This window comes from Pimephales promelas, chromosome 1, assembly GCF_988280905.1.
Source record: "Pimephales promelas chromosome 1, fPimPro1.hap1.1, whole genome shotgun sequence".
Taxonomy (NCBI): domain Eukaryota; kingdom Metazoa; phylum Chordata; class Actinopteri; order Cypriniformes; family Leuciscidae; genus Pimephales; species Pimephales promelas.
Window position 1 is genome coordinate 5,611,736 of NC_142769.1, and position 23,012 is coordinate 5,634,747.

Sequence of the window (23,012 nt, forward strand, 5' to 3'; positions counted from 1 at the left end):
ATAGTCTTGCTGGTTATTGCAGTAAAGCGACAAGGGAAAAAACTTAAAGCACTTCAATTTTGATATTTTTAGTTCAAACCGTTCTCATCTGTCAGTCATATAATGGAGGTCTATGGTCACCACCTCAAAGAGCATGCACAGAGAAGTCAAAATTAAACATGATTTAATGACTCATAAATGTAAGTACACACTGATGGCCTAAGACACGAAACGAGCGGTTTGTGTGAGAAAACGAACAGTATTTAAATCGTTTTACCTCTTGTAATCACAGCCACGTCCAAGTGATGTATATATTTAAGAAAAATGTGTTATTAATATATCAAATATTTATATTTATGTATAATATTAATTTTATATAAATGTAAAGTATATACATGCAAATATTTCTTAAATATATACATGCATGTGTGTGCATTTATGTATACAAAATAAATATACACACTACATATATTATGTAAACACAAACTTTTATTTTGGATACGATTAATCGTAATTAATCGTTTCACAGCCCTAATTTATATATACAAAATAATTATACACACTACACACACATATATTATGTAAACACAAACTTTTATTTTGGATATGATTACCGATCGCGATTAATCGTTGCCCAGCCTTACTAAAAACTAGGAATGGGCATTTTTCAAAAATATTGCATTCGAATATTCGGGCTCATAAAAATCGAATATTCGAATATTCGTTTATTTAAATTATGTTTAACAAAAAAGACGTTATTTTTAAGTTGTTGGGTTTTTTTTCCGTTTTTGTCACCATTTCTGGACAAGCTTACAATTAAGCAATACACAACAAGCTTACAATATATATTACAATTTTATTTTAGTTGAAAACATTAAACAGTAAGCCTATGTGTAAACATTTTTTTTTTATAAAAAAGCATTATTAAAAGCATGCTAGCAAAAAAAAGCCTAACAAAGCACATTGCGTCAGATATCGTACAGAACGTACACGCACACACACGAGTCAGCAAATGATTGATTATCGTGTTTATATTGTTTCACGTTAATGTTGAGAAAAACAATAATATCTACATGCAGGGGCGCCGCCAGCACTTTATGCTCAAGTTTGAAAAGACGCTGCGCTGACAGACGTTTCAGAGAGACACAAAGAGAACGGTGTTCCTAACAGCACTTTGCATTTTCTGTTCTTAAACCGGTCTCCCTCAACGAAAACTTAAAGGAAGTATGTCTCAAAATCATTTTGCTATTAGATAAGTTAACACCTTGGATCACGCGGGGTCCAACTGCGCTTACCTGCCGTCGTAATACAGTGATGGACTTTCCACGAATGACTTTCCTCATTCGACTGTTTGGATTTGATGTGATTTCTCATGGTGATGATATTATAACTCAGATTAATTTAATTAATTAATTTATTCATTCATTTGATCAAAAGTAATTCCGTTTAGTAAGATCCTTTTCAAGTAATTCCAAACTTCGCGAGGCAGACAACAACATTATGTGATTAAATACAGACAACTTGTTAACACACTCCACAGCGCCATCCAGTGCATTTAATTATAACTGCGAGTTAGTGCATAGGATTTATCATGGACTCACTGGCACTGCATTTACGGCCAGCAGAGCAACGTATAAAAAATTCGAATGGTATTTTATTTTTCGAATAATAATTACATATCGAATATTCGAAAATTCTAATATTCGTGCACACCCCTACTAAAAACACAGTGTTTGTAGAAAGACCCCAATAAGATCGCAAAGCCAGGAGAAACTTTTGCAGAAAGACGATGTAGTCCGCCATTGTAGTTGTTCTGTTTAAAGTTGTCGCAAGCGTTTCAGGGAAAGCTAATACATACGGCGACGTACACAGTGACGTAACGACGTCGTTCGCCGAGTTTTCTGGTCAGTGGAAAAACAAATAGGTTCTGAAAAGTGTCGCAAGTTGAACCAACTTTGAGCCAGCACCAGTTCTGAACCAGTTCTTTTTTGGTGGAAAAGGGGTATTTGTGTGCCTTTATGAATGAAGTAATCTGAATTACATATACCATAACAACTTTTTAACATAATGTTGGGAATTTGCCCAAAAAGGGCATGTTGTTTTGTGTCCCACAGAGTTGAGTTCAGTCATGTTTTCCTAGATCTCGGAGTCCAAGAGATCCATCCATGTTGATCCAGGCACTTGTGCTGCAGGTGATCAGGAAGTGCTTTCCTCTTCCTCTGACACTTTCTTCACTGTAAGAATCAAACAACATTGAAACGCATTTACAGCCAGCTCATGAACAAGGTAATTATTGATTCAATGAGTATGTCCAATTAACAACCATTATGCACATCATAATAACATTTGTGTACATGACATCAGCAAATACATTTTCTAACGCGAACGAGCTATTCAAACAGCGTCTCTCTTTCTCTCGGCTGGCTTTTCGTTTCTGAGCACTGAGGGTCTGAACACTATTGCATGGAAGACGAAAGGTCAAAGGCTACTGATGATATCTATGCCATGTTCCCCAAATATAATGAGCGCTCTCATTCTTGAACAGCTCATCAAGGTTTTCAGTCGAGCCTTTTGCTCTCTGTGGAAATAAATTCAGCTTATTAGCCAAATACGCATCTCTTTTTTCGCCTCGACTCTGTAGCTGCATGTAAATTTCACCCTTTATTTAAGGAGAAAATCACCATTGCACGTATTCCCCGAACTCTCCGTCAGACAGCTTAACGTACACAATGGGTTTGTCGGTGACTTCAGCGGCATGGCTAATGCGAGACCTTTTGTGCTGTTTAATTCCGGAAGGATAAACAGGCTTGCGCATGCAAGATTATTCAAACACAGATAATTAAGCAGGGAAACAATCAGCTGTATGAATAATAATCCACAGTGGTAGACATTAGAACTTTTTGAGCATGAGAATAAGATGGATGCGAGTACCTTGGGCATGAGCTTATCAAATAAAGCCTGAATGAAACGAGTCAATCATTTTAATGTGTGCGAGAAGCCCTGAGGAGAACAAATAAGCAATCACTGCATCACGCAGGGCGAGCAAATGAACCTGCTGCACAATTAGGCAGGGTCACATTCAGCGAGGGCTGCAAGCACTCCATGTGCTAATGAGATCTGTGCGTGTCAGAGAGAGAGAGACAGTTACCGCCTGAATAAAGAGCTTACAACCAGTGCACTTACGGTGGTATAGATTGCACTTCATTAAGGACACTTTCACACCAAAGCTTCTGGTGTGAACGGAAGTCCATTTGACGTCAGAGTTCGTTTTTTCTTTTCTTTCTTGGTTATAAAGAGCAACCGCCGAGTTCTCTTCAAAAGGTGGTCTGGGGTGTTATTTGAACTGAGGTACACAGTTGGCAGGAACAGTCTGTTCCAAGTCACAGAAGTGAACTAGCTAGTCATAAGTGCTGCTTTGTTCATTTAAAGTGCCCCATTATGCTATTTTAAAGTTTACTAATGTCTCCTACAACAGGGGAAAAAAATTCTCATAGATTTGCACATTTTCAATGATTCTCAAACGAATCTTTTTTCGAGTCATGACTCGAAGGGTCCTAGATAAGACCCTTATCCATCGTCTGGTGTCGTTTAAAGCCCTTTGAAGCTGCAATGAAACTCTCATTTGGACCTTGAACCGTTTGGTTTCACATTTTCAATGATTCTCAAATGACTCGTCAGATGAATCAATCTCTCTGAATCCCTCCTTTCCGCGAGCTACTCTGATTGGCCACACAGCTCTGTCTGTTGTGATTGGTTTACCGAGTACAGTGCGTCGAAAACAAAAACGCCTATTGCCATAACAACATCAGCTCTGCTTGTCTTGAGGCATCCTACACCGTAAACTAAACAGACCTACGAACAATGACGTCGATTGTACCATACTCACAACCGGCGCAAAGAATGTCTCTGAACAAATTCACGCCCACTTTTAGGGGAAAATAAACTAGACTTTCCATAGACTTCAATACAAAATAGCGTCACAAAACAACGTCCGTACACAGCCGACAGGCGTGAATAACTTAAGAAATCACTTAGATCAAGATTAAACATGTCAAGTTATATGTCCACCCTGCCTGCCATCAACAAACTCAATTTGGTCAATTTAAAAACATGTCCCTTCATTCTCCCAGCTCAAATTGGTGTAACAACCGCACCCTGAGAGGCGGTGACGAAGTGGGCACTGACAAAATTGACAGTTTCTACAACATATTTTCACCTGGCTATACCCAATGTTTAGATATGTTGTGTTATTTATGCAATTTTTGTAATTAGATTATGCACCGTTTGCCCATGTTAACAAACAATTTCAAGAAACTTGTAATACATTTTTTGTTTGTCTTGATGTAAGTAATCAACTCAGTAATTTCCAGGATGATATCTAAAGGTTAACATTTTTTGGGTCTAGAGACTCCATTTTTGCACTCAGGTCTAAGTCTCATGGCCCTCTATCAGAATCCAGAGTTTTGGGAAGATTGGAGAAACTTTATTTTTCGCCCGAAAAAAAAAACTTAAGGGGTACCACTGTCGTTTTTTTTTCGGGCCGAATTTTTGAGTTTCGATATCTCAGCTCTGGAAGGGGCTAGAGCCTCCATTTTTGCACTCAGGTCTAAGTCTCATGGCCCTCTATCAGAATCCAGAGTTTTGGGAAGATTAGAGAAACTTTATTTTTCGCCCGAAAAAAAAAAACGTAAGGGGTACCACTGTCGTTTTTTTTTTCGGGCCGAATTTTTGAGTTTCGATATCTCAGCTCTGGAAGGGGCTAGAGCCTCCATTTTTGCACTCAGGTCTAAGTCTCATGGCCCTCTATCAGAATGTGGGAAGATTGGAGAAACTTAATTTTTCGCCCAAAAAAAAAAACGTAAGGGGTACCACTGTCGTTTTTTTTTCGGGCCGAATTTTTGAGTTTCGATATCTCAGCTCTGGAAGGGGCTAGAGCCTCCATTTTTGCACTCAGGTCTAAGTCTCATGGCCCTCTATCAGAATTTGGGAAGATTGGAGAAACGTAATTTTTCGCCCAAAAAAAAAAAAACGTAAGGGGTACCACTGTTGTTTTTTTTTCGGGCCGAATTTTTGAGTTTCGATATCTCAGCTCTGGAAGGGGCTAGAGCCTCCATTTTTGCACTCAGGTCTAAGTCTCATGGCCCTCTATCAGAATTTGGGAAGATTGGAGAAACGTAATTTTTCGCCCAAAAAAAAAAACGTAAGGGGTACCACTGTCGTTTTTTTTTCGGGCCGAATTTTTGAGTTTCGATATCTCAGCTCTGGAAGGGGCTAGAACCTCCATTTTTGCACTCAGGTCTAAGTCTCATGGCCCTCTATCAGAATTTGGGAAGATTGGAGAAACTTAATTTTTCGCCCAAAAAAAAAACGTAAGGGGTACCACTGTCGTTTTTTTTTTCGGGCCGAATTTTTGAGTTTCGATATCTCAGCTCTGGAAGGGGCTAGAGCCTCCATTTTTGCACTCAGGTCTAAGTCTCATGGCCCTCTATCAGAATTTGGGAAGATTGGAGAAACTTAATTTTTCGCCCAAAAAAAAAAAAACGTAAGGGGTACCACTGTCGGTTTTTTTTCGGGCCGAATTTTTGAGTTTCGATATCTCAGCTCTGGAAGGGGCTAGAGCCTCCATTTTTGCACTCAGGTCTAAGTCTCATGGCCCTCTATCAGAATTTGGGAAGATTGGAGAAACTTAATTTTTCGCCCAAAAAAAAAACGTAAGGGGTACCACTGTCGGTTTTTTTTCGGGCCGAATTTTTGAGTTTCGATATCTCAGCTCTGGAAGGGGCTAGAGCCTCCATTTTTGCACTCAGGTCTAAGTCTCATGGCCCTCTATCAGAATTTGGGAAGATTGGAGAAACTTAATTTTTCGCCCAAAAAAAAAACGTAAGGGGTACCACTGTCGTTTTTTTTTCGGGCCGAATTTTTGAGTTTCGATATCTCAGCTCTGGAAGGGGCTAGAACCTCCATTTTTGCAATCAGGTCTAAGTCTCATGGCCCTCTATCAGAATTTGGGAAGATTGGAGAAACTTAATTTTTCGCCCAAAAAAAAAAAACGTAAGGGGTACCACTGTCGTTTTTTTTTTTCGGGCCGAATTTTTGAGTTTCGATATCTCAGCTCTGGAAGGGGCTAGAGCCTCCATTTTTGCACTCAGGTCTAAGTCTCATGGCCCTCTATCAGAATTTGGGAAGATTGGAGAAACTTAATTTTTCGCCCAAAAAAAAAAACGTAAGGGGTACCACTGTCGTTTTTTTGTTCGGGCCGAATTTTTGAGTTTCGATATCTCAGCTCTGGAAGGGGCTAGAGCCTCCATTTTTGCACTCAGGTCTAAGTCTCATGGCCCTCTATCAGAATTTGGGAAGATTGGAGAAACTTAATTTTTCGCCCCAAAAAAAAAACGTAAGGGGTACCACTGTCGTTTTTTTCTCGGGCCGAATTTTTGAGTTTCGATATCTCAGCTCTGGAAGGGGCTAGAGCCTCCATTTTTGCACTCAGGTCTAAGTCTCATGGCCCTCTATCAGAATTTGGGAAGATTGGAGAAACTTAATTTTTCGCCCCCAAAAAAAAACGTAAGGGGTACCACTGTCGTTTTTTTTTCGGGCCGAATTTTTAAGTTTCGATATCTCAGCTCTGGAAGGGGCTAGAGCCTCCATTTTTGCACTCAGGTCTAAGTCTCATGGCCCTCTATCAGAATTTGGGAAGATTGGAGAAACGTAATTTTTCGCCCAAAAAAAAAACGTAAGGGGTACCACTGTCGTTTTTTTTTCGGGCCGAATTTGTGAGTTTCGATATCTCAGCTCTGGAAGGGGCTAGAACCTCCATTTTTGCACTCAGGTCTAAGTCTCATGGCCCTCTATCAGAATTTGGGAAGATTGGAGAAACTTAATTTTTCGCCCAAAAAAAAAACGTAAGGGGTACCACTGTCGTTTTTTTTTCGGGCCGAATTTGTGAGTTTCGATATCTCAGCTCTGGAAGGGGCTAGAGCCTCCATTTTTGCACTCAGGTCTAAGTCTCATGGCCCTCTATCAGAATTTGGGAAGATTAGAGAAACTTAATTTTTCGCCCAAAAAAAAAAAAACGTAAGGGGTACCACTGTCGTTTTTTTTTCGGGCCGAATTTTTGAGTTTCGATATCTCAGCTCTGGAAGGGGCTAGAGCCTCCATTTTTGCACTCAGGTCTAAGTCTCATGGCCCTCTATCAGAATTTTGGAAGATTGGAGAAACTTAATTTTTCGCCCCAAAAAAAAAAAACGTAAGGGGTACCACTGTCGTTTTTTTTTCGGGCCGAATTTTTGAGTTTCGATATCTCAGCTCTGGAAGGGGCTAGAGCCTCCATTTTTGCACTCAGGTCTAAGTCTCATGGCCCTCTATCAGAATTTGGGAAGATTGGAGAAACTTAATTTTTCGCCCAAAAAAAAAACGTAAGGGGTACCACTGTCGTTTTTTTTTCGGGCCGAATTTTTGAGTTTCGATATCTCAGCTCTGGAGGGGGCTAGAACCTCCATTTTTGCACTCAGGTCTAAGTCTCATGGCCCTCTATCAGAATTTGGGAAGATTGGAGAAACTTAATTTTTCGCCCCAAAAAAAAAAACGTAAGGGGTACCACTGTCGTTTTTTTTTTCGGGCCGAATTTTTGAGTTTCGATATCTCAGCTCTGGAAGGGGCTAGAGCCTCCATTTTTGCACTCAGGTCTAAGTCTCATGGCCCTCTATCAGAATTTGGGAAGATTGGAGAAACTTAATTTTTCGCCCAAAAAAAAAAACGTAAGGGGTACCACTGTCGTTTTTTTCTCGGGCCGAATTTTTGAGTTTCGATATCTCAGCTCTGGAAGGGGCTAGAGCCTCCATTTTTGCACTCAGGTCTAAGTCTCATGGCCCTCTATCAGAATTTGGGAAGATTGGAGAAACTTAATTTTTCGCCCAAAAAAAAAAAAACGTAAGGGGTACCACTGTCGTTTTTTTTTCGGGCCGAATTTTTGAGTTTCGATATCTCAGCTCTGGAAGGGGCTAGAACCTCCATTTTTGCACTCAGGTCTAAGTCTCATGGCCCTCTATCAGAATTTGGGAAGATTGGAGAAACTTAATTTTTCGCCCCCAAAAAAAACGTAAGGGGTACCACTGTCGTTTTTTTTTCGGGCCGAATTTTTAAGTTTCGATATCTCAGCTCTGGAAGGGGCTAGAGCCTCCATTTTTGCACTCAGGTCTAAGTCTCATGGCCCTCTATCAGAATTTGGGAAGATTGGAGAAACGTAATTTTTCGCCCAAAAAAAAAACGTAAGGGGTACCACTGTCGTTTTTTTTTTCGGGCCGAATTTGTGAGTTTCGATATCTCAGCTCTGGAAGGGGCTAGAACCTCCATTTTTGCACTCAGGTCTAAGTCTCATGGCCCTCTATCAGAATTTGGGAAGATTGGAGAAACTTAATTTTTCGCCCAAAAAAAAAACGTAAGGGGTACCACTGTCGGTTTTTTTTCGGGCCGAATTTGTGAGTTTCGATATCTCAGCTCTGGAAGGGGCTAGAACCTCCATTTTTGCACTCAGGTCTAAGTCTCATGGCCCTCTATCAGAATTTGGGAAGATTGGAGAAACTTAATTTTTCGCCCCCAAAAAAAACGTAAGGGGTACCACTGTCGTTTTTTTTTCGGGCCGAATTTTTGAGTTTCGATATCTCAGCTCTGGAAGGGGCTAGAGCCTCCATTTTTGCACTCAGGTCTAAGTCTCATGGCCCTCTATCAGAATTTGCGAAGATTGGAGAAACTTAATTTTTCGCCCAAAAAAAAAACGTAAGGGGTACCACTGTCGTTTTTTTTTCGGGCCGAATTTTTGAGTTTCGATATCTCAGCTCTGGAAGGGGCTAGAGCCTCCATTTTTGCACTCAGGTCTAAGTCTCATGGCCCTCTATCAGAATTTGGGAAGATTGGAGAAACTTAATTTTTTGCCCAAAAAAAAAAACGTAAGGGGTACCACTGTCGTTTTTTTTCGGGCCGAATTTTTGAGTTTCGATATCTCAGCTCTGGAAGGGGCTAGAGCCTCCATTTTTGCACTCAGGTCTAAGTCTCATGGCCCTCTATCAGAATTTGGGAAGATTGGAGAAACTTAATTTTTCGCCCCAAAAAAAAACGTAAGGGGTACCACTGTCGTTTTTTTTTTTCCGGCCGAATTTTTAAGTTTCGATATCTAAGCTCTGGAAGGGGCTAGAGCCTCCATTGTTGCACTCAGGTCTAAGTCTCATGGCCCTCTATCAGAATTTGCGAAGATTGGAGAAACTTAATTTTTCGCCCAAAAAAAAAACGTAAGGGGTACCACTGTCGTTTTTTTTTCGGGCCGAATTTTTAAGTTTCGATATCTCAGCTCTGGAAGGGGCTAGAGCCTCCATTGTTGCACTCAGGTCTAAGTCTCATGGCCCTCTATCAGAATTTGGGAAGATTGGAGAAACTTAATTTTTCGCCCAAAAAAAAAAAAACGTAAGGGGTACCACTGTCGTTTTTTTTTCGGGCCGAATTTTTGAGTTTCGATATCTCAGCTCTGGAAGGGGCTAGAGCCTCCATTTTTGCACTCAGGTCTAAGTCTCATGGCCCTCTATCAGAATTTGGGAAGATTGGAGAAACTTAATTTTTCGCCCAAAAAAAAAAACGTAAGGGGTACCACTGTCGTTTTTTTTTTCGGGCCGAATTTTTGAGTTTTGATATCTCAGCTCTGGAAGGGGCTAGAGCCTCCATTTTTGCACTCAGGTCTAAGTCTCATGGCCCTCTATCAGAATTTGGGAATATTGGAGAAACTTAATTTTTCGCCCAAAAAAAAAAACGTAAGGGGTACCACTGTCGTTTTTTTTTTTCCGGCCGAATTTTTAAGTTTCGATATCTCAGCTCTGGAAGGGGCTAGAGCCTCCATTGTTGCACTCAGGTCTAAGTCTCATGGCCCTCTATCAGAATTTGCGAAGATTGGAGAAACTTAATTTTTCGCCCAAAAAAAAAACGTAAGGGGTACCACTGTCGTTTTTTTTTCGGGCCGAATTTTTGAGTTTCGATATCTCAGCTCTGGAAGGGGCTAGAACCTCCATTTTTGCACTCAGGTCTAAGTCTCATGGCCCTCTATCAGAATTTGGGAAGATTGGAGAAACTTAATTTTTCGCCCAAAAAAAAAAACGTAAGGGGTACCACTGTCGTTTTTTTTCGGGCCGAATTTTTGAGTTTCGATATCTCAGCTCTGGAAGGGGCTAGAGCCTCCATTTTTGCACTCAGGTCTAAGTCTCATGGCCCTCTATCAGAATTTGGGAAGATTGGAGAAACTTTATTTTTCACCCAAAAAAAAAAAAACGTAAGGGGTACCACTGTCGTTTTTTTTTCGGGCCGAATTTTTGAGTTTCGATATCTCAGCTCTGGAAGGGGCTAGAGCCTCCATTTTTGCACTCAGGTCTAAGTCTCATGGCCCTCTATCAGAATTTGGGAAGATTGGAGAAACTTTATTTTTCACCCAAAAAAAAAAAACGTAAGGGGTACCACTGTCGTTTTTTTTTTCCGGCCGAATTTTTAAGTTTCGATATCTCAGCTCTGGAAGGGGCTAGAGCCTCCATTGTTGCACTCAGGTCTAAGTCTCATGGCCCTCTATCAGAATTTGCGAAGATTGGAGAAACTTAATTTTTCGCCCAAAAAAAAAAACGTAAGGGCTACCACTGTCGTTTTTTTTTCGGGCCGAATTTTTGAGTTTCGATATCTCAGCTCTGGAAGGGGCTAGAACCTCCATTTTTGCACTCAGGTCTAAGTCTCATGGCCCTCTATCAGAATTTGGGAAGATTGGAGAAACTTAATTTTTCGCCCAAAAAAAAACCGTAAGGGGTACCACTGTCGTTTTTTTTCGGGCCGAATTTTTGAGTTTCGATATCTCAGCTCTGGAAGGGGCTAGAGCCTCCATTTTTGCACTCAGGTCTAAGTCTCATGGCCCTCTATCAGAATTTGGGAAGATTGGAGAAACTTTATTTTTCACCCAAAAAAAAAAAACGTAAGGGGTACCACTGTCGTTTTTTTTTTCGGGCCGAATTTTTGAGTTTCGATATCTCAGCTCTGGAAGGGGCTAGAGCCTCCATTTTTGCACTCAGGTCTAAGTCTCATGGCCCTCTATCAGAATTTGGGAAGATTGGAGAAACTTTATTTTTCACCCAAAAAAAAAAAACGTAAGGGGTACCACTGTCGTTTTTTTTTCGGGCCGAATTTTTGAGTTTCGATATCTCAGCTCTGGAAGGGGCTAGAGCCTCCATTTTTGCACTCAGGTCTAAGTCTCATGGCCCTCTATCAGAATTTGGGAAGATTGGAGAAACTTAATTTTTCGCCCCAAAAAAAAAAACGTAAGGGGTACCACTGTCTTTTTTTTTTCGGGCCGAATTTTTAAGTTTCGATATCTCAGCTCTGGAAGGGGCTAGAGCCTCCATTTTTGCACTCAGGTCTAAGTCTCATGGCCCTCTATCAGAATTTGGGAAGAATGGAGAAACTTAATTTTTCGCCCAAAAAAAAAACGTAAGGGGTACCACTGTCGTTTTTTTTTCGGGCCGAATTTTTGAGTTTCGATATCTCAGCTCTGGAAGGGGCTAGAGCCTCCATTTTTGCACTCAGGTCTAAGTCTCATGGCCCTCTATCAGAATTTGGGAAGATTGGAGAAACTTAATTTTTTGCCCAAAAAAAAAAAACGTAAGGGGTACCACTGTCGTTTTTTTTCGGGCCGAATTTTTGAGTTTCGATATCTCAGCTCTGGAAGGGGCTAGAGCCTCCATTTTTGCACTCAGGTCTAAGTCTCATGGCCCTCTATCAGAATTTGGGAAGATTGGAGAAACTTAATTTTTCGCCCCAAAAAAAAACGTAAGGGGTACCACTGTCGTTTTTTTTTTTCCGGCCGAATTTTTAAGTTTCGATATCTCAGCTCTGGAAGGGGCTAGAGCCTCCATTGTTGCACTCAGGTCTAAGTCTCATGGCCCTCTATCAGAATTTGCGAAGATTGGAGAAACTTAATTTTTCGCCCAAAAAAAAAACGTAAGGGGTACCACTGTCGTTTTTTTTTCGGGCCGAATTTTTAAGTTTCGATATCTCAGCTCTGGAAGGGGCTAGAGCCTCCATTGTTGCACTCAGGTCTAAGTCTCATGGCCCTCTATCAGAATTTGGGAAGATTGGAGAAACTTAATTTTTCGCCCAAAAAAAAAAAAACGTAAGGGGTACCACTGTCGTTTTTTTTTCGGGCCGAATTTTTGAGTTTCGATATCTCAGCTCTGGAAGGGGCTAGAGCCTCCATTTTTGCACTCAGGTCTAAGTCTCATGGCCCTCTATCAAATTTGGGAAGATTGGAGAAACTTAATTTTTCGCCCAAAAAAAAAAACGTAAGGGGTACCACTGTCGTTTTTTTTTTCGGGCCGAATTTTTGAGTTTTGATATCTCAGCTCTGGAAGGGGCTAGAGCCTCCATTTTTGCACTCAGGTCTAAGTCTCATGGCCCTCTATCAGAATTTGGGAATATTGGAGAAACTTAATTTTTCGCCCAAAAAAAAAAACGTAAGGGGTACCACTGTCGTTTTTTTTTTTCCGGCCGAATTTTTAAGTTTCGATATCTCAGCTCTGGAAGGGGCTAGAGCCTCCATTGTTGCACTCAGGTCTAAGTCTCATGGCCCTCTATCAGAATTTGCGAAGATTGGAGAAACTTAATTTTTCGCCCAAAAAAAAAACGTAAGGGGTACCACTGTCGTTTTTTTTTCGGGCCGAATTTTTGAGTTTCGATATCTCAGCTCTGGAAGGGGCTAGAGCCTCCATTTTTGCACTCAGGTCTAAGTCTCATGGCCCTCTATCAGAATTTGGGAAGATTGGAGAAACTTAATTTTTCGCCCAAAAAAAAAAACGTAAGGGGTACCACTGTCGTTTTTTTTTCGGGCCGAATTTTTGAGTTTCGATATCTCAGCTCTGGGAGGGGCTAGAGCCTCCATTTTTGCACTCAGGTCTAAGTCTCATGGCCCTCTATCAGAATTTGGGAAGATTGGAGAAACTTAATTTTTCGCCCAAAAAAAAAAACGTAAGGGGTACCACTGTCGTTTTTTTTTCGGGCCGAATTTTTGAGTTTCGATATCTCAGCTCTGGAAGGGGCTAGAACCTCCATTTTTGCACTCAGGTCTAAGTCTCATGGCCCTCTATCAGAATTTGGGAAGATTGGAGAAACTTAATTTTTCGCCCAAAAAAAAAAACGTAAGAGGTACCACTGTCGTTTTTTTTCGGGCCGAATTTTTGAGTTTCGATATCTCAGCTCTGGAAGGGGCTAGAGCCTCCATTTTTGCACTCAGGTCTAAGTCTCATGGCCCTCTATCAGAATTTGGGAAGATTGGAGAAACTTTATTTTTCACCCAAAAAAAAAAAACGTAAGGGGTACCACTGTCGTTTTTTTTTCGGGCCGAATTTTTGAGTTTCGATATCTCAGCTCTGGAAGGGGCTAGAGCCTCCATTTTTGCACTCAGGTCTAAGTCTCATGGCCCTCTATCAGAATTTGGGAAGATTGGAGAAACTTTATTTTTCACCCAAAAAAAAAAAACGTAAGGGGTACCACTGTCGTTTTTTTTTTTCCGGCCGAATTTTTAAGTTTCGATATCTCAGCTCTGGAAGGGGCTAGAGCCTCCATTGTTGCACTCAGGTCTAAGTCTCATGGCCCTCTATCAGAATTTGGGAAGATTGGAGAAACGTAATTTTTCGCCCAAAAAAAAAAACGTAAGGGGTACCACTGTCGTTTTTTTTTCGGGCCGAATTTTTGAGTTTCGATATCTCAGCTCTGGAAGGGGCTAGAACCTCCATTTTTGCACTCAGGTCTAAGTCTCATGGCCCTCTATCAGAATTTGGGAAGATTGGAGAAACTTAATTTTTCGCCCAAAAAAAAAACGTAAGGGGTACCACTGTCGTTTTTTTTTTCGGGCCGAATTTTTGAGTTTCGATATCTCAGCTCTGGAAGGGGCTAGAGCCTCCATTTTTGCACTCAGGTCTAAGTCTCATGGCCCTCTATCAGAATTTGGGAAGATTGGAGAAACTTAATTTTTCGCCCAAAAAAAAAAAACGTAAGGGGTACCACTGTCGGTTTTTTTTCGGGCCGAATTTTTGAGTTTCGATATCTCAGCTCTGGAAGGGGCTAGAGCCTCCATTTTTGCACTCAGGTCTAAGTCTCATGGCCCTCTATCAGAATTTGGGAAGATTGGAGAAACGTAATTTTTCGCCCAAAAAAAAAACGTAAGGGGTACCACTGTCGTTTTTTTTTCGGGCCGAATTTTTGAGTTTCGATATCTCAGCTCTGGAAGGGGCTAGAACCTCCATTTTTGCAATCAGGTCTAAGTCTCATGGCCCTCTATCAGAATTTGGGAAGATTGGAGAAACTTAATTTTTCGCCCAAAAAAAAAAAACGTAAGGGGTACCACTGTCGTTTTTTTTTTTCGGGCCGAATTTTTGAGTTTCGATATCTCAGCTCTGGAAGGGGCTAGAGCCTCCATTTTTGCACTCAGGTCTAAGTCTCATGGCCCTCTATCAGAATTTGGGAAGATTGGAGAAACTTAATTTTTCGCCCAAAAAAAAAAACGTAAGGGGTACCACTGTCGTTTTTTTGTTCGGGCCGAATTTTTGAGTTTCGATATCTCAGCTCTGGAAGGGGCTAGAGCCTCCATTTTTGCACTCAGGTCTAAGTCTCATGGCCCTCTATCAGAATTTGGGAAGATTGGAGAAACTTAATTTTTCGCCCCAAAAAAAAAACGTAAGGGGTACCACTGTCGTTTTTTTCTCGGGCCGAATTTTTGAGTTTCGATATCTCAGCTCTGGAAGGGGCTAGAGCCTCCATTTTTGCACTCAGGTCTAAGTCTCATGGCCCTCTATCAGAATTTGGGAAGATTGGAGAAACTTAATTTTTCGCCCCCAAAAAAAAACGTAAGGGGTACCACTGTCGTTTTTTTTTCGGGCCGAATTTTTAAGTTTCGATATCTCAGCTCTGGAAGGGGCTAGAGCCTCCATTTTTGCACTCAGGTCTAAGTCTCATGGCCCTCTATCAGAATTTGGGAAGATTGGAGAAACGTAATTTTTCGCCCAAAAAAAAAACGTAAGGGGTACCACTGTCGTTTTTTTTTCGGGCCGAATTTGTGAGTTTCGATATCTCAGCTCTGGAAGGGGCTAGAACCTCCATTTTTGCACTCAGGTCTAAGTCTCATGGCCCTCTATCAGAATTTGGGAAGATTGGAGAAACTTAATTTTTCGCCCAAAAAAAAAACGTAAGGGGTACCACTGTCGTTTTTTTTTCGGGCCGAATTTGTGAGTTTCGATATCTCAGCTCTGGAAGGGGCTAGAGCCTCCATTTTTGCACTCAGGTCTAAGTCTCATGGCCCTCTATCAGAATTTGGGAAGATTAGAGAAACTTAATTTTTCGCCCAAAAAAAAAAAACGTAAGGGGTACCACTGTCGTTTTTTTTTCGGGCCGAATTTTTGAGTTTCGATATCTCAGCTCTGGAAGGGGCTAGAGCCTCCATTTTTGCACTCAGGTCTAAGTCTCATGGCCCTCTATCAGAATTTTGGAAGATTGGAGAAACTTAATTTTTCGCCCCAAAAAAAAAAAACGTAAGGGGTACCACTGTCGTTTTTTTTTCGGGCCGAATTTTTGAGTTTCGATATCTCAGCTCTGGAAGGGGCTAGAGCCTCCATTTTTGCACTCAGGTCTAAGTCTCATGGCCCTCTATCAGAATTTGGGAAGATTGGAGAAACTTAATTTTTCGCCCAAAAAAAAAACGTAAGGGGTACCACTGTCGTTTTTTTTTCGGGCCGAATTTTTGAGTTTCGATATCTCAGCTCTGGAGGGGGCTAGAACCTCCATTTTTGCACTCAGGTCTAAGTCTCATGGCCCTCTATCAGAATTTGGGAAGATTGGAGAAACTTAATTTTTCGCCCCAAAAAAAAAAACGTAAGGGGTACCACTGTCGTTTTTTTTTTCGGGCCGAATTTTTGAGTTTCGATATCTCAGCTCTGGAAGGGGCTAGAGCCTCCATTTTTGCACTCAGGTCTAAGTCTCATGGCCCTCTATCAGAATTTGGGAAGATTGGAGAAACTTAATTTTTCGCCCAAAAAAAAAAACGTAAGGGGTACCACTGTCGTTTTTTTCTCGGGCCGAATTTTTGAGTTTCGATATCTCAGCTCTGGAAGGGGCTAGAGCCTCCATTTTTGCACTCAGGTCTAAGTCTCATGGCCCTCTATCAGAATTTGGGAAGATTGGAGAAACTTAATTTTTCGCCCAAAAAAAAAAAACGTAAGGGGTACCACTGTCGTTTTTTTTTCGGGCCGAATTTTTGAGTTTCGATATCTCAGCTCTGGAAGGGGCTAGAACCTCCATTTTTGCACTCAGGTCTAAGTCTCATGGCCCTCTATCAGAATTTGGGAAGATTGGAGAAACTTAATTTTTCGCCCCCAAAAAAAACGTAAGGGGTACCACTGTCGTTTTTTTTTCGGGCCGAATTTTTAAGTTTCGATATCTCAGCTCTGGAAGGGGCTAGAGCCTCCATTTTTGCACTCAGGTCTAAGTCTCATGGCCCTCTATCAGAATTTGGGAAGATTGGAGAAACGTAATTTTTCGCCCAAAAAAAAAACGTAAGGGGTACCACTGTCGTTTTTTTTTTCGGGCCGAATTTGTGAGTTTCGATATCTCAGCTCTGGAAGGGGCTAGAACCTCCATTTTTGCACTCAGGTCTAAGTCTCATGGCCCTCTATCAGAATTTGGGAAGATTGGAGAAACTTAATTTTTCGCCCAAAAAAAAAACGTAAGGGGTACCACTGTCGGTTTTTTTTCGGGCCGAATTTGTGAGTTTCGATATCTCAGCTCTGGAAGGGGCTAGAACCTCCATTTTTGCACTCAGGTCTAAGTCTCATGGCCCTCTATCAGAATTTGGGAAGATTGGAGAAACTTAATTTTTCGCCCCCAAAAAAAACGTAAGGGGTACCACTGTCGTTTTTTTTTCGGGCCGAATTTTTGAGTTTCGATATCTCAGCTCTGGAAGGGGCTAGAGCCTCCATTTTTGCACTCAGGTCTAAGTCTCATGGCCCTCTATCAGAATTTGCGAAGATTGGAGAAACTTAATTTTTCGCCCAAAAAAAAAACGTAAGGGGTACCACTGTCGTTTTTTTTTCGGGCCGAATTTTTAAGTTTCGATATCTCAGCTCTGGAAGGGGCTAGAGCCTCCATTTTTGCACTCAGGTCTAAGTCTCATGGCCCTCTATCAGAATTTGGGAAGATTGGAGAAACTTAATTTTTCGCCCCAAAAAAAAAACGTAAGGGGTACCACTGTCGTTTTTTTGTTCGGGCCGAATTTTTGAGTTTCGATATCTCAGCTCTGGAAGGGGCTAGAGCCTCCATTTTTGCACTCAGGTCTAAGTCTCATGGCCCTCTATCAGAATTTGGGAAGATTGGAGAAACTTAATTTTTCGCCCCAAAAAAAAAACGTAAGGGGTACCACTGTCGTTTTTTTTTCGGGCCGAATTTTTGAGTTTCGATATCTCAGCTCTGGAAGGGGCTAGAGCCTCCATTTTTGCACTCAGGTCTAAGTCTCATGGCCCTCTATCAGAATTTGGGAAGATTGGAGAAACTTAATTTTTCGCCCAAAAAAAAAAACGTAAGGGGTACCACTGTCGTTTTTTTTTCGGGCCGAATTTTTGAGTTTCGATATCTCAGCTCTGGAAGGGGCTAGAACCTCCATTTTTGCACTCAGGTCTAAGTCTCATGGCCCTCTATCAGAATTTGCAAAGATTGGAGAAACTTAATTTTTCGCCCAAAAAAAAACGTAAGGGGTACCACTGTCGTTTTTTTTTCGGGCCGAATTTTTAAGTTTTGATATCTCAGCTCTGGAAGGGGCTAGAGCCTCCATTGTTGCACTCAGGTCTAAGTCTCATGGCCCTCTATCAGAATTTGGGAAGATTGGAGAAACTTAATTTTTCGCCCAAAAAAAAAAAACGTAAGGGGTACCACTGTCGTTTTTTTTTCGGGCCGAATTTTTGAGTTTCGATATCTCAGCTCTGGAAGGGGCTAGAGCCTCCATTTTTGCACTCAGGTCTAAGTCTCATGGCCCTCTATCAGAATTTGGGAAGATTGGAGAAACTTAATTTTTCGCCCAAAAAAAAAAACGTAAGGGGTACCACTGTCGTTTTTTTTTTTCGGGCCGAATTTTTGAGTTTCGATATCTCAGCTCTGGAAGGGGCTAGAGCCTCCATTTTTGCACTCAGGTCTAAGTCTCATGGCCCTCTATCAGAATTTGGGAAGATTGGAGAAACTTAATTTTTCGCCCAAAAAAAAAAAACGTAAGGGGTACCACTGTCGTTTTTTTTTCGGGCCGAATTTTTGAGTTTCGATATCTCAGCTCTGGAAGGGGCTAGAACCTCCATTTTTGCACTCAGGTCTAAGTCTCATGGCCCTCTATCAGAATTTGGGAAGATTGGAGAAACTTAATTTTTCGCCCAAAAAAAAAACGTAAGGGGTACCACTGTCGTTTTTTTTCGGGCCGAATTTTTGAGTTTCGATATCTCAGCTCTGGAAGGGGCTAGAGCCTCCATTTTTGCACTCAGGTCTAAGTCTCATGGCCCTCTATCAGAATTTGGGAAGATTGGAGAAACTTTATTTTTCACCCAAAAAAAAAAAACGTAAGGGGTACCACTGTCGTTTTTTTTTTCGGGCCGAATTTTTGAGTTTCGATATCTCAGCTCTGGAAGGGGCTAGAGCCTCCATTTTTGCACTCAGGTCTAAGTCTCATGGCCCTCTATCAGAATTTGGGAAGATTGGAGAAACTTTATTTTTCACCCAAAAAAAAAAAACGTAAGGGGTACCACTGTCGTTTTTTTTTCGGGCCGAATTTTTGAGTTTCGATATCTCAGCTCTGGAAGGGGCTAGAGCCTCCATTTTTTCACTCAGGTCTAAGTCTCATGGCCCTCTATCAGAATTTGGGAAGATTGGAGAAACTTAATTTTTCGCCCCAAAAAAAAAAACGTAAGGGGTACCACTGTCTTTTTTTTTTCGGGCCGAATTTTTAAGTTTCGATATCTCAGCTCTGGAAGGGGCTAGAGCCTCCATTTTTGCACTCAGGTCTAAGTCTCATGGCCCTCTATCAGAATTTGGGAAGAATGGAGAAACTTAATTTTTCGCCCAAAAAAAAAAACGTAAGGGGTACCACTGTCGTTTTTTTTTCGGGCCGAATTTTTGAGTTTCGATATCTCAGCTCTGGAAGGGGCTAGAGCCTCCATTTTTGCACTCAGGTCTAAGTCTCATGGCCCTCTATCAGAATTTGGGAAGATTGGAGAAACTTAATTTTTTGCCCAAAAAAAAAAACGTAAGGGGTACCACTGTCGTTTTTTTTCGGGCCGAATTTTTGAGTTTCGATATCTCAGCTCTGGAAGGGGCTAGAGCCTCCATTTTTGCACTCAGGTCTAAGTCTCATGGCCCTCTATCAGAATTTGGGAAGATTGGAGAAACTTAATTTTTCGCCCCAAAAAAAAACGTAAGGGGTACCACTGTCGTTTTTTTTTTCCGGCCGAATTTTTAAGTTTCGATATCTAAGCTCTGGAAGGGGCTAGAGCCTCCATTGTTGCACTCAGGTCTAAGTCTCATGGCCCTCTATCAGAATTTGCGAAGATTGGAGAAACTTAATTTTTCGCCCAAAAAAAAAACGTAAGGGGTACCACTGTCGTTTTTTTTTCGGGCCGAATTTTTAAGTTTCGATATCTCAGCTCTGGAAGGGGCTAGAGCCTCCATTGTTGCACTCAGGTCTAAGTCTCATGGCCCTCTATCAGAATTTGGGAAGATTGGAGAAACTTAATTTTTCGCCCAAAAAAAAAAAAACGTAAGGGGTACCACTGTCGTTTTTTTTTCGGGCCGAATTTTTGAGTTTCGATATCTCAGCTCTGGAAGGGGCTAGAGCCTCCATTTTTGCACTCAGGTCTAAGTCTCATGGCCCTCTATCAGAATTTGGGAAGATTGGAGAAACTTAATTTTTCGCCCAAAAAAAAAAACGTAAGGGGTACCACTGTCGTTTTTTTTTTCGGGCCGAATTTTTGAGTTTTGATATCTCAGCTCTGGAAGGGGCTAGAGCCTCCATTTTTGCACTCAGGTCTAAGTCTCATGGCCCTCTATCAGAATTTGGGAATATTGGAGAAACTTAATTTTTCGCCCAAAAAAAAAAACGTAAGGGGTACCACTGTCGTTTTTTTTTTTCCGGCCGAATTTTTAAGTTTCGATATCTCAGCTCTGGAAGGGGCTAGAGCCTCCATTGTTGCACTCAGGTCTAAGTCTCATGGCCCTCTATCAGAATTTGCGAAGATTGGAGAAACTTAATTTTTCGCCCAAAAAAAAAACGTAAGGGGTACCACTGTCGTTTTTTTTTCGGGCCGAATTTTTGAGTTTCGATATCTCAGCTCTGGAAGGGGCTAGAACCTCCATTTTTGCACTCAGGTCTAAGTCTCATGGCCCTCTATCAGAATTTGGGAAGATTGGAGAAACTTAATTTTTCGCCCAAAAAAAAAAACGTAAGGGGTACCACTGTCGTTTTTTTTCGGGCCGAATTTTTGAGTTTCGATATCTCAGCTCTGGAAGGGGCTAGAGCCTCCATTTTTGCACTCAGGTCTAAGTCTCATGGCCCTCTATCAGAATTTGGGAAGATTGGAGAAACTTTATTTTTCACCCAAAAAAAAAAAAACGTAAGGGGTACCACTGTCGTTTTTTTTTCGGGCCGAATTTTTGAGTTTCGATATCTCAGCTCTGGAAGGGGCTAGAGCCTCCATTTTTGCACTCAGGTCTAAGTCTCATGGCCCTCTATCAGAATTTGGGAAGATTGGAGAAACTTTATTTTTCACCCAAAAAAAAAAAACGTAAGGGGTACCACTGTCGTTTTTTTTTTTCCGGCCGAATTTTTAAGTTTCGATATCTCAGCTCTGGAAGGGGCTAGAGCCTCCATTGTTGCACTCAGGTCTAAGTCTCATGGCCCTCTATCAGAATTTGCGAAGATTGGAGAAACTTAATTTTTCGCCCAAAAAAAAAAACGTAAGGGCTACCACTGTCGTTTTTTTTTCGGGCCGAATTTTTGAGTTTCGATATCTCAGCTCTGGAAGGGGCTAGAACCTCCATTTTTGCACTCAGGTCTAAGTCTCATGGCCCTCTATCAGAATTTGGGAAGATTGGAGAAACTTAATTTTTCGCCCAAAAAAAAACCGTAAGGGGTACCACTGTCGTTTTTTTTCGGGCCGAATTTTTGAGTTTCGATATCTCAGCTCTGGAAGGGGCTAGAGCCTCCATTTTTGCACTCAGGTCTAAGTCTCATGGCCCTCTATCAGAATTTGGGAAGATTGGAGAAACTTTATTTTTCACCCAAAAAAAAAAAAACGTAAGGGGTACCACTGTCGTTTTTTTTTTCGGGCCGAATTTTTGAGTTTCGATATCTCAGCTCTGGAAGGGGCTAGAGCCTCCATTTTTGCACTCAGGTCTAAGTCTCATGGCCCTCTATCAGAATTTGGGAAGATTGGAGAAACTTTATTTTTCACCCAAAAAAAAAAAACGTAAGGGGTACCACTGTCGTTTTTTTTTCGGGCCGAATTTTTGAGTTTCGATATCTCAGCTCTGGAAGGGGCTAGAGCCTCCATTTTTGCACTCAGGTCTAAGTCTCATGGCCCTCTATCAGAATTTGGGAAGATTGGAGAAACTTAATTTTTCGCCCCAAAAAAAAAAACGTAAGGGGTACCACTGTCTTTTTTTTTTCGGGCCGAATTTTTAAGTTTCGATATCTCAGCTCTGGAAGGGGCTAGAGCCTCCATTTTTGCACTCAGGTCTAAGTCTCATGGCCCTCTATCAGAATTTGGGAAGAATGGAGAAACTTAATTTTTCGCCCAAAAAAAAAACGTAAGGGGTACCACTGTCGTTTTTTTTTCGGGCCGAATTTTTGAGTTTCGATATCTCAGCTCTGGAAGGGGCTAGAGCCTCCATTTTTGCACTCAGGTCTAAGTCTCATGGCCCTCTATCAGAATTTGGGAAGATTGGAGAAACTTAATTTTTTGCCCAAAAAAAAAAAACGTAAGGGGTACCACTGTCGTTTTTTTTCGGGCCGAATTTTTGAGTTTCGATATCTCAGCTCTGGAAGGGGCTAGAGCCTCCATTTTTGCACTCAGGTCTAAGTCTCATGGCCCTCTATCAGAATTTGGGAAGATTGGAGAAACTTAATTTTTCGCCCCAAAAAAAAACGTAAGGGGTACCACTGTCGTTTTTTTTTTTCCGGCCGAATTTTTAAGTTTCGATATCTCAGCTCTGGAAGGGGCTAGAGCCTCCATTGTTGCACTCAGGTCTAAGTCTCATGGCCCTCTATCAGAATTTGCGAAGATTGGAGAAACTTAATTTTTCGCCCAAAAAAAAAACGTAAGGGGTACCACTGTCGTTTTTTTTTCGGGCCGAATTTTTAAGTTTCGATATCTCAGCTCTGGAAGGGGCTAGAGCCTCCATTGTTGCACTCAGGTCTAAGTCTCATGGCCCTCTATCAGAATTTGGGAAGATTGGAGAAACTTAATTTTTCGCCCAAAAAAAAAAAAACGTAAGGGGTACCACTGTCGTTTTTTTTTCGGGCCGAATTTTTGAGTTTCGATATCTCAGCTCTGGAAGGGGCTAGAGCCTCCATTTTTGCACTCAGGTCTAAGTCTCATGGCCCTCTATCAGAATTTGGGAAGATTGGAGAAACTTAATTTTTCGCCCAAAAAAAAAAACGTAAGGGGTACCACTGTCGTTTTTTTTTTCGGGCCGAATTTTTGAGTTTTGATATCTCAGCTCTGGAAGGGGCTAGAGCCTCCATTTTTGCACTCAGGTCTAAGTCTCATGGCCCTCTATCAGAATTTGGGAATATTGGAGAAACTTAATTTTTCGCCCAAAAAAAAAAACGTAAGGGGTACCACTGTCGTTTTTTTTTTCCGGCCGAATTTTTAAGTTTCGATATCTCAGCTCTGGAAGGGGCTAGAGCCTCCATTGTTGCACTCAGGTCTAAGTCTCATGGCCCT

The 23,012-nt window shown here is 41.4% G+C and overlaps 1 protein-coding gene across 1 annotated transcript in view; it reads right to left on the reverse strand.

The window, feature by feature from the left end:
- Positions 1–291: 291 nt before the first annotated feature.
- Positions 292–23,012, reverse strand: part of pmfbp1 (polyamine modulated factor 1 binding protein 1) — a 300,111-nt gene continuing 277,390 nt past the window's right edge. The window contains exon 31 of the mRNA XM_089119591.1: positions 292–2,213. Coding sequence (XP_088975717.1) covers positions 2,211–2,213 — 3 coding nt within the window. The 3' untranslated portion in view covers positions 292–2,210. The remainder of the gene's footprint in view (positions 2,214–23,012) is intronic.